The sequence below is a fragment of the Colias croceus genome, chromosome 2 (genome assembly GCF_905220415.1).
Source record: "Colias croceus chromosome 2, ilColCroc2.1".
NCBI classification, from domain to species: Eukaryota; Metazoa; Arthropoda; class Insecta; order Lepidoptera; family Pieridae; genus Colias; species Colias croceus.
Genome location: NC_059538.1, coordinates 3,835,152 through 3,851,704, shown reverse-complemented (window position 1 = coordinate 3,851,704; position 16,553 = coordinate 3,835,152). Strand labels below are relative to the sequence as shown.

General features: G+C 33.2%; 1 protein-coding gene across 1 annotated transcript in view; it reads left to right on the top strand.

Moving 5' to 3' along the window:
- The first annotated feature begins 453 nt into the window (after nt 1-453).
- LOC123701324 (GTPase-activating Rap/Ran-GAP domain-like protein 3) overlaps nt 454-16,553 on the top strand; it is a 51,248-nt gene continuing 35,148 nt past the window's right edge. Inside the window, exon 1 of the mRNA XM_045648758.1 lies at nt 454-1,057. Within this exon, the coding sequence (XP_045504714.1) occupies nt 894-1,057 (164 nt within the window). The 5' untranslated portion in view covers nt 454-893. The remainder of the gene's footprint in view (nt 1,058-16,553) is intronic.

The window sequence follows — 16,553 nt, the reverse complement described above, 5'->3', positions numbered from 1 at the left end:
TACAAACATTTAAAATACATACACAGACTTTACATGAATTTGCATCTTGTAGATCAGGATCAATAGAATCATCAAATATAATGTGTATCAAATAAGTATAAAATGTGTATTATCAAACGTGATCTTTGTTACTTAACACGTTCGTCTTTGTAAATTACTTTTCAAAATATCGAACCGTTACCCGTAATTCTATGTTAAAACCATTGTTAACAGCCCTTTAAAGCAAAAGCTAAATCAAAAAAACCTTACTTTTTACTTATATCTATCTGTCTAAGTGCGATGACTAATTACTATTTATAGTTCACGCAAATCGTTTATCAAAAGAACTTGAAAGAAGTTTGACACAATCAGGGCATAGCTACATGCATAGTAAGGGCGAAGGGTGTCATAAGGTTACATGGCCTACCCCATCGCCGAAGCGTTTGCAGGCAATTTTCAGTCTTCAAGTAGCACCCGAGAGCGGCGCATGGCTTCACCAAAATACTCGCCTTGAAACGCGGGAAACTTGAATATTATCCGAAACAAACTATACATCATTTTTCAAACGTTTCTTAAAACTATATGTGATATTTTCGAAAAATATATATTTTGACCCAAAGCTCCGCTACCATTGTTTTTTCAGTGTTGTGTTAACAAACAAATCGGTGATCGTTAGTCAGCTGCGATTACTTTCGTGTAGAGAAATTGTGCATTGTGATCGTGTGGAAGGTACTCAAACTGTACTTACGGAACGTAACATGCAAATGAGTACATAAGACATTAGTATGATTTTAATTGCGTCGGAATATTCATGAAAAGATTGTTCGTATAATAGAGCTGCGGCTGCTACGCCGTATAAGTATTTTGTTCGTGAGTGTGGAAGTAATTAAGAGTTAGAAGGGATCGTAAGACGGATGGTGTGCGATGGTGGCGCAATGCTGTGCCTGGAGTCGTTGGTGACGAGATGGCGCGAGCGTGGGGACCGTAATGAGAGACGAGCACGCTCGCGAAGCCTCTGCTCCTCGGCCGCCGACGGCAGCCTCCTGCAGCTGTTGCACAGGCGAGCCAGTAGCGCTATGTGAGTTGTTGTTACCAAGATGTTAAAAATATGCGTAATTCAACATTAGTTCATACTATAAGTATATTCAACATTATTTTTTGTTACAGCTACATTACAGCTTAAAAACTACAAAATATGCCTACCAATGTCACAATTTATAATTAGATCAAGAATTAGATACATATGAATATAAATTAATAATTTTACCTTGTTCCTGGCCGTGACACATTTTACATTTTAAATATGTGAATGCACTAATTTTAGCAACAACGTACACAATTTTTCAATAATAGTAGAAATTTCCTTTACACTTGTATCTGGTATAGTATAAAAAAGTATGAAATTATTGTGGTCTGACTGCAATTTCGGATCGATGATGTCGCGTTGCTGCAAAATATCAATCATCGCATATATTTGTACTTATACGAGTAGATACATCAGTTGAGCATCGCACTAGAAAATAATTCAATAAGAGTCCGTTTTATTATTGCCACTAAAACAACTGCATTAAAAGTACGACTAGGAAAAGTCTACATTTTAGTTCATGAAACTCTAAGTAAGCCGTCCCGAATCCTAGAATTTACATTTATTGGTGTTTTGCTAGACTTCGTTGTCTCATTCTACCGCCTATAAAATAGAAATCTAAATTTATATAAAGAACTAGGTTTCCGCCTGCGGCTTCGCCCGCGCAGTCAAAGACAAACCCGCATAGTTCCCGTTCCCGTGGGCTTTCCGGGATTGCGTCATTTTCCCGGGATAAAAAGTAGCCCAAGCAGTATGTCCTGTCTCGGGTATCAAAATATCTCCATACAAATTTCATGAAAATTGGTTCAGTAGTTTAGGCGTGATTGAGTAACAGACAGACAGACAGAGTTACTTTCGCATTTCTAATATTAGGTATGGATGTAATATGGTATTCGCAATTGTTTGTTAAATTGTTTCCCACAAAATTAATTTTAAATTGGCCAATCCTGATTTCAATTAGTCACTCAATTCAGTCTTTGATGTGCTGGCCGTTTCTCTAATTAGCATTATTGAGTTCAGAGCGTGTCCATACATCATGCTTCCTTCCAGCTTTGTGATTTGAGCAAACAAAGATTGTATTTATAGACACAGAAACCGTGTAGAGCTATATATACTTTTTTATTAATTAGGTAGGTGATAAATCTAGCCTGTAAAAAGTGTAATCACATTTTTACTGCTGCTAGGTACTATAAATATAAAGGCAACAACGAATGTCTATTTATTTCTGAGCTTGAAGACCATTAACTTAATTAAAACATTAATATATTATTTTACATCTAAAATCGTTGTAGCAGTTTAGGAATCATTGTTTCTACATGATTGTATATCTCTGTCCAATTCTTCTTTCCACGTGAAAAGAATCTTAATAATTTTGATTTTTTAAGGTAATTCATCCAACTTTATAACCATGATGATTTGCATAAATAAATATTATTGTTTTAGGGAGAGTAGAAAAAAACAAAAGATATGACTTGTTACAGTTGTGGCCTAGTTTTGTGAAGGAAATTAGGTCATTGAGAGGATCCCGAGGAGATGCAAAGAAGTACCAAACGATACTTAAATGAAGATATTACCGTTTAATAGACAAAATATAATCACCTACTTTAAAATTTTTAAACCTTAGCTATACTAATATTAAAAGATGATGATAATTATCTTTTATCTTTTGAATTTTTATCATTAAACATGTTTACGATTTCATGGAGGATGAGAAATATTTGTATATTTCCAAATATTTAGTCATATTTCATAGTTGACTTGTTATCACGATTACTTTAAGCATTTGGTTGTAGGTGTTATAGAAAATAAAAGATATTCGATACCATTTTTAATTATTTATATTCGATGCGAAGCACGAAATCCTCTGGAGTATTTAGAATTTGTGGTTAGGTACCGTATAGCTGAAAAATAAGGTTAGAAAACTTCACATTAGCGTGGGTTGGATTTTCCGTCATAGCCTATTTGTAGTAGGTATGGTAAAAGTTAAAGTGAAAATACATTTATTTTGGGTGTAATTAAGAAGATGAGCTAGCAACACGAAATCATGGGCTTAAATTCTGAAATCATATAGCTCGCATACATTTCATAAGCATTAGGTTTATTAAACACCTATTGTTCACTAAAAAAGTGTTTTAGGTTTAAATTCTTAAGACACATTTTCTTTGTAAATGTGTTTAAAAACTACTGAGATCATCTTAAATAACATCAATGAATATATAATAACAAAAACTGTGAATAAAAATATGACTGAAAGAAATAGAATATTCCATAATTGAAGTATAAATGTATAATATATTTTCGACCCTTATATATACGTCTCATATAGTTGGGACACCGGACCTTACACCCATAAACGTCGACCGCAATTTATCATAAACAAAACCACCTCATCCTACCTTCTCTCTAAGAGCATAGATAAAACTTGCGAAGATTAAAATTCAAATTGAATTCTTCAGAATAAAAAATGCAAATAAAGTACCGTGCCAACTTATAAAGCTTGGACCGAGCATACAATTTGTAAAACGTTTTAATTAATACTTATAGCTGAAAGTTTTCTAGGCGCTTTTTCTTCTGTATTTATGCTATTTAAATTTACTGAATTAGTTACATTATACATTTTTAGGTCAGCGTTGAATATCTAAATTAGGAGTTACTTTAAGAATGAATAAATTTGATCTAATGACCTAATAATAATTACCAGTTTGCTTCATGATTTATTTTATACCGTGACACTTCTCTTAGAAACTCTAAATACCTAATTGTTTCTATTTTTAATATAAATTATAATTTTTATTATCTCGGTGACGCCATCATTACCTATTTGACTGTCTTTATCGTAGCTGAAATTCAACCAGCGCCCAGCAGGTCCATTTATGGATGATGGATTTTTGACTTTTGAATCGTTTATTCTTTATCTGCTCGCCTTTAAACCAGTTCTGCAGATATTAAGTGAGGTCTACGTTTTTGTTTACAAAAATTGTAGAGATAAATCAATAATTACGTCGTATAAGAGTAACTAAAATAAAGGCTATGCTAATGCTCTGAGACCTATTACCAGTAGTACTATATAGTAGGTATTCCTAAAGCTATTCATCATCTACTCCTTGCTCATGAACCAAACCCGACCCCGGGGCTAGCGGATGTCTTTAACACAAACTTCTCTCAAGTTTCATTTGAACCCGTCACAACCCATCACTGGAGTCCAAGTCAAAGGATTTTTAGATAAATATTTGAGTTATAAAATGTAACAATACCCTTAATTTGTTCAAAAAGCTAAATGACTTGCCTAATCTTTGAACTGTTAAAGATATGGTTGACAATATTACATTTTTAATTTTCATGTTAATTTATATCTGAGCAATTTATATAGAAAACGCATCTCATAATCAGTGACTCTGGAGACAAGGTTTTAATAATTAATAAGAAACATTAAACTTCTAGCATTAGAACAAAATTATGAATGTCTTGTTGACGACGAGACTAAATTATTTACAATAAAGGTACCTACCCACTAAAGTCTCGAATATCTTGAGATACAAACTAACTACTACAAAGTAGTACATATAAATTATTTCAAGCAATATTTAGCTATGTTATTTTTATTTATATGCTAAAATTAGAGGTGTCATGACTCATGAAGTAAATGTTTGTAAACTAATTATTATAACACCACATCAAGCGTTAAAGAAATGATATCAGTCGAGAATGTACTGCATATAATTTAGATAATATAATCTCTGTTACCGCTTTGGGTTCATTCCAAGGATTAGTCTTTATCCCATTTGAAATCCGATAACCCCACTGGTAATATGGAAGCAAACAGTTTTACACATTGTTGGATAATTGACAGGCAATTATAGAAAAATACGTGGAAATGAATTTCCTGTGATGTTTATTTTACCGATATCTCAAATACCAATATCCAAATAATAATTTTCGGTATTCGCAAGGGAATCAAAACCTACGGGGTCCTTCTCGTGAACATGGCTGGTTTTTCTTTTAGAGTGAATCTATCTCTATTAAGCATAATATTATAATTTTTGAGCTACAATTAAAGGTAGAAAAAATCGCACCACACATTAAGACTTAATAACTTTACCATTAGAAGCCATAATTTAGTAAACCGGAATTCAAACTAAGCATATGCGACCATAAAATTCAAGTAACCTAAGTATCTTTGTATTCTGTAATCTCTTAAACAAAAAAAAAAGCTTTAACGTTCTAACCAATAATGAAAACCTAAGTATCTGCCATGTTTATTCAATGGACACTGTTATGTCCAGGAACTGCACGAATTACGGCAACAACGCGTCAATTTGACGCCTCTCCATGAAATGATAAATATGACCCAGTTGCCACTTCGGCTAGCCCGTGACGTGTTTGTGGCGATACAAGCCCACATGTGGGGTGTACAACCACGGCAGTTTGTGTATACAAAGTGCAGTTTAGGTGCGTGGAGCGTGCCTTTATAAATGACGCCCTTGTTATTTATGCGATAAATGTATCAAGTGCGATGGGGATATTTGTGTTTCTGTTTTCTTCGTGCATGTAGATTGTGGAAATATAAGTAAAAGATCAGGAATATAAGTAAATGATTTATGAAACATGAAGGTAATAATATGCTATTATTTACAATACATTCATTAATCTAAAAGTTTGCATAGCAATTTTATCCTACGTACTGTGAAGAAATCTAGAACATTTTTAGTTCGTGCAGAATAGAAATAACGTTTGAAAACTTTTGGCATGAACAAAATTTATGTTTTGCCATTTTGTATGCAAAACTAGATGGATTTAAATCGCAGCATGTAAACGTATGGTGACTGGTGAGGTAAGAGTGAAAAAAGAAATAAAATCCGAGGTTACTATTATTTTTTCGTGTTTTATGAAAATGTATATTCGCTTCTACGAAAGACTGCATAATTTGGTCCTATTTATTTATAAAATGAAGATCTATTTTTGAAACTTTTAACGATGTCAATTTGTATAAAATAATTGAACTGATACAAAAGGATAATAATTAAATTCTTTCGTTAAAGCCTTTCACTGGGCATGTTATATAATTTGTAGGGATGTAACGATACCGATACCGATACCGATATATCGGCCGATATAATCGGCAAGCCGATATATCGGTATCACCGATAATAAAACAACCGATACCGATATCAAACAATCAAAAAAACCGCGCCCAATGAACGATGCGGGAGGCCACCCGCGCGTGCGCACTTTGTTTTCTGAAAAAACTCTACCAATAGTAAACTTTTATTAGATACTGATTGTATGTGTATTACTTAAAGTTTAACTGACTTTGTAAAATAAATACTTTTGTTGTTTTTTGATTTAGCATTTTTATTTAAAAGAATACGATTAACAGTTGAGTCTCTGTTAAATGTTGGTAACTTTTTATGCATAATTCACTATTTATTTTTCTACCAAGCCATCGATATCGGTATCGGTATCGCCGATACATGACTACAAATATCGGTATCGGTATCGTATCGGCAAAATCATGTATCGTTACATCCCTAATAATTTCCGAAGGGTGATACTATACGAGCGGTTTTCCCGCCGCGGGAATCCGCTCGCCAAAGCTGCCGCAGACCATTAAACTACACGGGACGCGGTTTATCGCTGTTTTCTGTTCATTTGAACATCACGAGCGAGCGCCAAGGTCCCGCGCCGAATGATGTAGCGTAGCGGGAAACCGCCCGTGTAGTTTAAAGCGCCGGTTATCAGCGGCGGTTTGACGCTGCATGCGGCGGTCGAATTTGTCCCGCCTGTGAACCGCGACGGGAAACCGCGCAGTGTAGTATGCAGCATACAACTTTCATATTAAATTGTGACTAGTGCGGTTCAGAAGCGGATTCCCGCGGCGGGAAAACCGCTCGTATAGTATTATCACCCAAAGATTTATTATTATTAAAAACTTTTACTAAGTAACTATAATTTAAAAGGAAATTTCCTTAAAACTCTCAATTCTGAAATTAATTAGTTTCCTCTATTAAAGAAATGTCAATATGATCAAAGAACTACTTAGCAGATCTGATTAATACTTTTGAGGTACCTATATAATGTGACATGATGTAACTAACTACCAATCTTAAAACACATCACCTACCTACATATTGGATATCCAAAGATTTCTGCCATAGCACTGGAACATTTTCGGTTTCCTTCTGCGTAGGATAATAAAAGCAGTAACCACATTCAAGATTTATGAACCTTTAAGCTCAATAAATTCTTATTTACGCCATTTACTTCATCGCTTGATAATTATACTTCGTCCATAAAATTAATAGGTAACGACCAAAGTCGCTGAAATAATTTTATTATTCAGCCTTCAACATAGAACATAAAAGCCTATGGTGCGTCGCTCATATTCATGATTCGTCGAAAGTTATCACTATCTAATTTATTCATACATACGAAAATGTATGACAACAATGTCATAAATCTTAATAAACATAAATAAAATTAATGAAACACGTCGCAACAACGTTCCGGCATTTAATTTTCCGGTATGTTCTGAAAGGTAAATTGGTATAACAATCTGTTCAGTCACGCACCTTTGAAAAGTTACAGCCAGTGAAGGGGAAATGTAATATATGGCAGGGCAATGAATCCCAAGATTTAATCCTGAATAACAAATAAAACTTAACGTCCAATTCTCATTAAAGGCAGAACTGGTCCTTTGAAAAGATTTAACTACACACATTCTCAAGAAGCTCCAAATCATCATATTCTTGAAATTACAAAATATATAACTATATAGTAGCGTATTCTTTTCATATCGTTTTTCAGCTGTCCAATTTTTTCGTTTGACTGTTGTTTTATATTTTCATCGTTTTATTCATTTATTCTTAACTAGGTGTACCGTATAGTATTATATTATCTATGGTGTAACTACATCACGATACAATTCGTATTCTATATCAGTATGTAGCAAAACTGCACTTACATCAACATAATGAGTAATGACTAACCGCTAACCAACATTACATCACGCAGTACGCATGTAAATAAGTATACAGGATGACCTCATTAAGTTTCACGAGTTAAACCACAGCACTAAAACAGTCGTCTCAATTAATTATCCGCTCCTATAAATCTGCGGCTCCTCGTTATTCAATAGCGGTAATATTAACCCTGTCTCCTCTCATGTCCGAAACCAATGTAGGTCACCGCAGATATTAAACGATTTTCGCTTTGAATTTTGATTTCTCAAAGGCTTATTTACGATACGCGCGGGCAAGTACTCGAATTACTCTCCCAATATGAAACCATTTTGAGGATTTGAACTAACTACGTACAATGCTAATTGAACTTTTGAATTGTCTACATTTGACTATTCGATATAAGTTTGTACTAGTAGTGCTCTATGATATAATATAAAAGAGCTAGATACGTTACCCGCTCTCTATTTTGGCAAGAAAAAACTCAGGTAAGTGCCCGAGTTTCACTTAGTCACGCACCATTCAGCGTCGTGGCTGGACGTTCTTTTTGTATTTTAATCGGCAGTTGTTATTACGAAGTACATGAGTGAGACATGTATTATGTCTCGTGCGTGAGAGTGAAAGAGAGAACAACTGTATTGGTGATAATGCGTTAGTAAGTAGGTATGTATTAATTACGCTGTTTTTTAATGCAATGATGTTGGCGTATGCCGCGTCTACTAGTATAATAGGTCATAATAGGTCATTGGTAGTGCTGCTTGTTTTAGTTGTACTAGTAGTGTTTGTACTAGTCTACGGTACTAGTAATTTACTATTACGACACATGTTAACGAATAATAGTTTGTTGAATTCAAATAGTAAAACCAGTAACTAGTTAATTAAGCGAAAACAAAAATTATAACTAAATACGTATAGTTTGTACGTTTTAAAATAAATTATTTATTTAAGAAATTCAACATTCATAAAAATAACTGCGTTAAAAACAACCAACTTCAAAAGCGTTTTTGAAGTCGGTTGTTTTTAACGCAGTTATTTTTATTCAATACTTTTGTGTATTTTTCAACACGAATCAAACGAGCCCAAACTTGATAAAGTTGAGTCAATATAGTACTGATAACTGATTTCCTATGGCCACCTTCCGATTCCATCGTCAAATCATGATATACGTATGTCATGATATAGGACCAATTCGACACCATCCCACATCGAACAAAAAAATAATCACGTAAATCGGTTCAGAAACCTCTGAGTAATCGGTGTACATACATAAAAAAATAAAAAAAAACATACCGGCCGAATTGATAACCTCCAATAAAATAAACATCCTATTTAATGAGGGTTATTAAAATATCATCTTTTGTTATAAATTATAAGGTACTTCCTGCATTTAAAAGAGCGAAAACAATATAGATTTAAGGAAAAATTATATTTAATTGAATTGGCGAACTTTAAACTCCCGAAATAGTTTAAATTTCTGCAAATGTTGTCATTCTTTTTTATTTCCATAAATACTATATCACAACACCAAAGTCTCTCTCTATATTATAATAATAGTGCTTACAAGTCCAGTGAATCAACGCCACCATAATCTCAATAGCCCCAGTGTAACCAGTGTAAATGCAAATTGTACCATGACGCCATCCACCATTACGACTGTCAGTTCCCATTAGCACAACTCGCAAGTTAAATTTACGATTCGAGTGTTATCTAATTAGGAGAGCGATGCGAAACAGTACTTTATAATAAATTTCAAGAATATACCAAGACCTGAAAATGTAATCATAATTTTTAGTTACTCAACTTACACCAACTTTGAATGGAAATTTTAGCGCACTGTCACGCCGGTTATGAAAGGATCTTGACATGGGTACAGTGTTATTTGGTGAAATTTTGGGATATATTTTATTGTTAAACCGTCATCAAGCTCTCGTGTACATCCAGGATCAATTCGAAAGTATTCCAAAAAATATTTTTCCACTTTGATGTCTAAATATCCTTATTTTACGGATGCTTGGGGGCAGAGAGTGACTTGTCATCCAGGTGTCCCGCCTTCTCGTTTATCAACGTAAGAATTTCTTCAGGGTATTTCTTAAAATTCTTCTTATAGACTTACCCTGAAGGCAATTATGTAAGTTTTTCTTTTATGCGACTTAATATTATCTAAGTAATTTCTTATGATAAAGAGAAAAATTCAATACAGTTATTACTGTAAACCATACAACCTATATAACGTCCTTATTCAAAACTGAAATATGTTATACCTACATAACATATAAAGATAGTGGCATGATTATGGTTTCCCATTTATTTTGATACAACATTATTATCTTTCGAGCATACGTTATTTTGTGTGTGAATTCACCCTGTGTTTCCATGACTGAGTATGTAGGTCACTGAGAAAAATATAATGGATGTCATGCTCGTCATATTTTTGGATTGGACGTGATTTTGATCGGATTTCTGTTTGCATTCAAGTGGAGTACTGTACAACTGTGTGAAATAGGCAATAGCAGTAGCTAGACACGAAAAATGTATTTTTTTTCGTAAATATTTTCCTAAAAATTCAATTTTATTTTATTATAGAACTCATCAGCGTAAGTATATGGAATTGTTTTTAACAACTTTTATATTAATACTAGGTCCTACTAGCTCCGCGGTTTCACCCGCGTGGCTCCGCTCCTGTCTTAGCGTGATGATATATAGCCTATAGCCTTCGTTGATGAATGGGCTATCTAACACCGAAAGAATTACTCAAATCAAACCAGTAGTTCCTGAGATTAGCGCGTTCAAACAAACAAACAAACTCTTCATCTTTATAATATTGGTATAGATTGTAAGACTTGATTTTGATTTCGGAATACGCAAATTTTTTTAAAGACGCATTACTAGTAGTAACTAGTTATAGTTAATTTAGGGTGCATCAATTGGAATGCAATGTCTCACTCCGAATAATAATTACTAAGAAGGTAGTATATTTAAAGGTAGTAAATAACTAAAATTCCTCGCATTTTGCAATGAAATCGTAGACTTTGTCCTTATGCATTATCTTTTAAATTAAGCGATCTAAAAAAAAGTATAACTTTCAAATGCATAGCTGACTAGCACTGCAATTTCGTTTACAATGCAATTAACGTGGCAGTAAAACGGATCGCGAGAAACGCTCTCTGCAGGCAATTTAGTAAATGTGCCATTTCAGCATTTTCACATAAAAATACTCATTAAAATTCCACACACAACGGTTTTCCTTATTCATTTGTAGCATCGAAAAACTATAGGACGAGCGAACTCTTCAATTAGTTTTCTTTAGTAGATTAATGATCAGCCCGGCCAATTTGTTTGCATTCAGACAAACAAATTGACTGTGGTAATTATGAACTTACATTTTATTTTTTGTACACATTTTCCTCCATTACATTTACAACACCTCAAGGCATATTTTGCCTTTAAAATTTTAAAATGTTTGAAATCAGTCTCATTCAGATTGTTAAAAAAGTGGTAAGTACCGAATATTTCAAAAGTAACAATAAAACTGCCCATCTGATTCAATTGAAAAGTTATTATTTATGTATTTTATGCATATTTTGCGCAATGGAAGACTTCGACGTGTTAATTTAACACGATTGAAATAGAACTGAAAAGTTAAAATCGTTTTTGTTATCGCCAGCGCCAATACAGTCGTAGTAGGTATTGTAGATTAACTACATTGATACACGATCCACGATCATAGGGGCGTGTTGTTTGTAGGTGCTAGCTTTATATATTCAGCTATACAAATATGACTTGATGTTAGCATGTTTTTACTATTTAATTTCGAGTATTGTTGAAATAACACTAAAAGATGGCGAACGAAAGATATTTTTCGATACAGCTGTATCTTAACAATGCATAGGTATTATTAGTATTCTTGAATATTTTATAAATATACTAAATACATATTTCTAACAATATGTTACGATTAAGTAGTAAAGTGAAATCTTTTATTGAATTGAAATACAATACAAATTGCTTTGCATTCTTATTGAACCATTGCGTATCTTATGTGTTTATTAATTAAAAAATCTTCATTAGGACATTCATTGCTATTCATATACGCTATTCATAGATATTAAAGCATTAAAATTGTACGTATTGAGGAAAAGGGGTGAAATAAGAAACATCGCCTACAGGCACATCGACACTTATATCTCGAAGTTCTTGGAAAAGGAATTGGCGAATACGGAAGGCTCTTGAAAGTTCGTTGAATCGTCATTCGCCAAGTCTGCTCCTTTATGCATGTAAATTGTAAACGTTTTATGCGACATAATTGGATTTCAGATTGATTTTTGTTTATCTCTATTTAATTTTAAATAAATGTTCGATATGATTTAACTGTAAATCTTTAAATGGAAGCAAAGCAATTAAAAAAATATATATTATCTCTAAATTCAAATCTAACAACAATCACAATAGATTTAAAAGACAGACGCCTTAGCTTTAATATTTTAACTACCGAAAATTCAAAACTTGCCGATCAAAATTTAATTAAATAAGCAATCTTTAATTCTACGAGCGCTATCAATTTTCTAAAGTGCGAGTTCGGTGCTGTTAAAAACCTTTTTTATTTTCATTTATAAAACGGCCGTAGATAACCAAAAAGGATCCAACCCACAAAATGTTACTTTTGAGTTATTGAAGTTTGAAGTTTAACCTGTGTTTGTTCATATAAAGACTTGCTTGTGTTAATTGCTTCTTAAGGAAAAGTGTGTGTGTCAATGTATATTTTATTCTTACAAACAAATTTTATTGAATTTAGTTTTATTTCTTGAAATATTCAGCTAAATGTGTGTTAGGATCCTTTTTGATAAAACCTATTTTCAATTATGATAAGTGAATTTTCATTTCGCAAAAACGATTCAAAGTAGCTAATTGCTACTAAGATCCTTATTTTTTTTTTAATTTCGTAAATAAAACAACTAACTTTCAATTTTTTTTTCATTATTTATATAAAACATATTAATTCTATCCGATTTACAATTCTTCTTCGTGTGCAAAGTCCGGTTCATCGCCATATCTACATCGTCATGAAGTCTTGGATTGCCCCCTTGGATTGATTTATAGAAATCCAGGCAGTATTTAGATAAATAGTCAAAGATTGACTCCAAATCGTCTAATTGGGCTTTTCTTTAACATTTGGCCATAGTCATTGAAAATCATTATCAGATACCTCCGAAGATTTACCTTTCGAGCCCGCCCATACATACAACTTTTGCATCGACTAAACTGATCTGTCGAGCTGTATTCTCCTCTTGAATTCAACATGACTAAACTGTTTAGTCGATGGAGGTGCGCATACAATCGATTTCAGTCTTAATAATTTATATCCCCAACAAACCTTACAGTCTTCTATAGGCAATTCTTGAATGAAGGTAATAAAGATCACATGAGCGCGTGATCGATTGTTGTGCGAGTAATTTTTTTTTTGTTACTTCGACATGTTCGTCAGCTTCGTAAATTTTTTCAGGTATTTTCGAAGTGCTTCTATTTTAGAAAAATCGGTATAAAAAAGGCAAAGATGTGTGACCCGATCAAGATGAACCCGGAGTGTGAACTTAATGCATGCCTAACGCCTCAAGCTTTAAATACATAATATTCAGTCTATCCAAATGTTCTGAATCGTTTTTGTTATTAAACCAGTATACATTTCTACAAAATTCAGTTTAACAAAAGAGATCCATGCTTTCTGAATCTTTTTAGTGATTTATCTATTGCATCATAATATCATAAAAATTAAATATCTAAAAGGATCCACATGCTTTTGGATTTTTTTAAACATTTTAGTTTTGTGTTAGTTTCTTAGACTGAGCGTTTTACAATATGATCCAAGAAGAATGGATTGTTTTTACGAAACTAAAATATGGCTTCTCCATACATGTGGGTTGGTACCCAGTGTCAATTTAACGTCAAAATATTCATATTTTACTTGGATTGTTTTTGCTAATCGAAAATATAGACCTAGACGAGCAGTTTGGTATATTTAACTCATTTTCGGTCATGTTGTGGGTTGGATCCTTTTTGCTTATCTACGGCCAAACGTTCTCGTCGAAACTATGAAACACTTTAATTCACTTAAAAATACGATACATAGTTATACTGTAGTTCATAATTAAACCGATTTTAATTATCATTCAGCTTTCAGAGAGGAAAACTTTCAATAACGAGACCTTCATTTATTTGCCATACCTACCTACTAGATAATAAAAACATTCATGTCCCTAGTACCTACTTTAAAATTAATAAAACTGTATTATTAATACCTGTTTTTTAATGTTTTCTTTTTTCATCATTTTATATTATTTTTAATCAAAGATCAAACGAGCGTAACAATTTTCAGACCTAGTAAATGAATTTATTTTTTTATATATGTATACCTAGGTACTTCCTGTGAAGTGCAATTAAAAAGAACAAAACATTAAAGGACGCCGCTCGGACGTTGCATTCAGTTTAAAAGCGTCTACTTAGTTGTTGCAAACAAATTTCGCAACTGTACAATTATATTAGTTTCAGTAACTTTGAAATGTCACTTAAGTATATCAATTACCTTTAATTTATTAAATTTTACGTTTCTTATAGAAATAGATGTTAAGTATAAAATAGGTCACTACCTTATTGAATCGTATTAGAAAGCAGATCACGACGATAACCAATATACGTCATATTATTTTATTTTGTCATACGTGACTGTGGTTTCTGACGACCATAAACTGTGTAACATGGTTAAAACTTCGAAGAATGCCTACTTTTATGATGATAAAATCAATAATATTTGTACTATAAATTCAAGCTTTCTCGTGATTATAATATTTGAGGTAGTTTGAAAAGTTCGATTGTTTTATATTAGTTTTCTTACTTCAAAATATCATGTGTTCTGTCATTTGTGTACCAAATTAGAAATTTAAAAAGCTAAAATTATATTATCTTCTACTAGCTGTGCTCCGCTGTTTCACCCGCATTGCTCCGCTCCTGTTGATCTTAGGCTGATGATATAATGTAGCCTATAGCCTTCCTCGATAAACGGGCTATATAACACCGAAAGAACTTTTTTTAAATCGGACCAGTAGTTCCTAAAACACAAACGACAAACTCTTCAGCTTTACAATATTATATAGATAAGGAGAAATCCAATACCTAGTGCAAGTTACAGTATCTTTCCTTATAAACTGTATCTACTTTAAGCGATCACATAGGTATATATAATGGAGATATTATGAAAGTACGCTACAAAATACACTACGCAGTTTAGATAATATAATATTTATAGTAAAAAGATTCTCTAAAGATGCCTCGTGATATTCTAGTCGGTTCTCGGATTTAGCAATAATCTTGAGACTGTTATGCATAGTGAATTTTAGTAACCAAACACTGATAACAAAGACGATAGATTAAATTTGGTTAAAGCTGCTTAAAGCGACATTACATTTACTCCAGAGTATAAAAACAAACAACGCGCGAGTTAGGGTTAATCCCTAAATCCTGAACGACAATAAGATTACGCCTTAATAATAAATATTAGACACAGCCTTTTGATGGAAAAGAGTCACATGCGAAAATTTTATTTGTGCCATAAAGTGGCTCGGTGTAAAATAACGCAGTTCATGAATGGAAGCAAAATTAAATTAGTTTCACAGCTTCCAATTTTTTTATTTAAATTCTAATGTCTGCTCATCGCGCTGCAGCTGCCGTTATTCGCCGCGACATTTCCCTCTCCGGCAACACACTGCTCTACTCGCGCGATTAATCGCGACGCTCCTCATTTCGCACTCGTATTGCCGGTCCTTTGACTCGCGCGCAAATACCGACAAAATAGGGAGCAGTGAGCAGCACAGAAGTTCACAGAACTATGTTCTGTGGTGAGCAGGACGATGAGCACGACGAGTGGCATGACGAGTAACGTGTCCACACTATGTCTCTGCCTACTTTCCTCGTTACTTCCCATACCACTCGTCCAGAGAGGCCGCGCAGTAAAAATATTTTATGTTCTACTCTTTTTAATTTTTATTAATTCTATTGGACTATCACTAGATATATCTTTTGGAGTCTTTTTATACATACATTTATTGATATAAAAAAGAGGGTGTGTACTTATGTACACGCGTTAGAAGTTATACTTCTTTGGCGTATGGAAAAAATACTAGAATATAGGTACAACTTGAACATAGTTATCAATTTTCATACCACCTAGAACTAACTTCATGCTGTTAAATTTTGGTGTCGATGTGCGCGCATCGTAAAAATTCACTCTCATCATTTTTCTCCATCGCGCCAAAAGAAGTATAACTTCGAAAAATATATTTTTATCTAACACCTCGATTATATAATTAATTTCATTACGGTAAGATCAACTTTTTATCAAGTGTACTAAAGGGTGTAAAGTAGTATTGATAAGCAATGTTTTATTGTATTTTAGCTTCAAATAATGAAAAAATATGCTTTTTTAAAATAAAGCGTACCTTTCCATCGTTTTACTTTTCATCAAAACTGAATGGAACGAATACAAG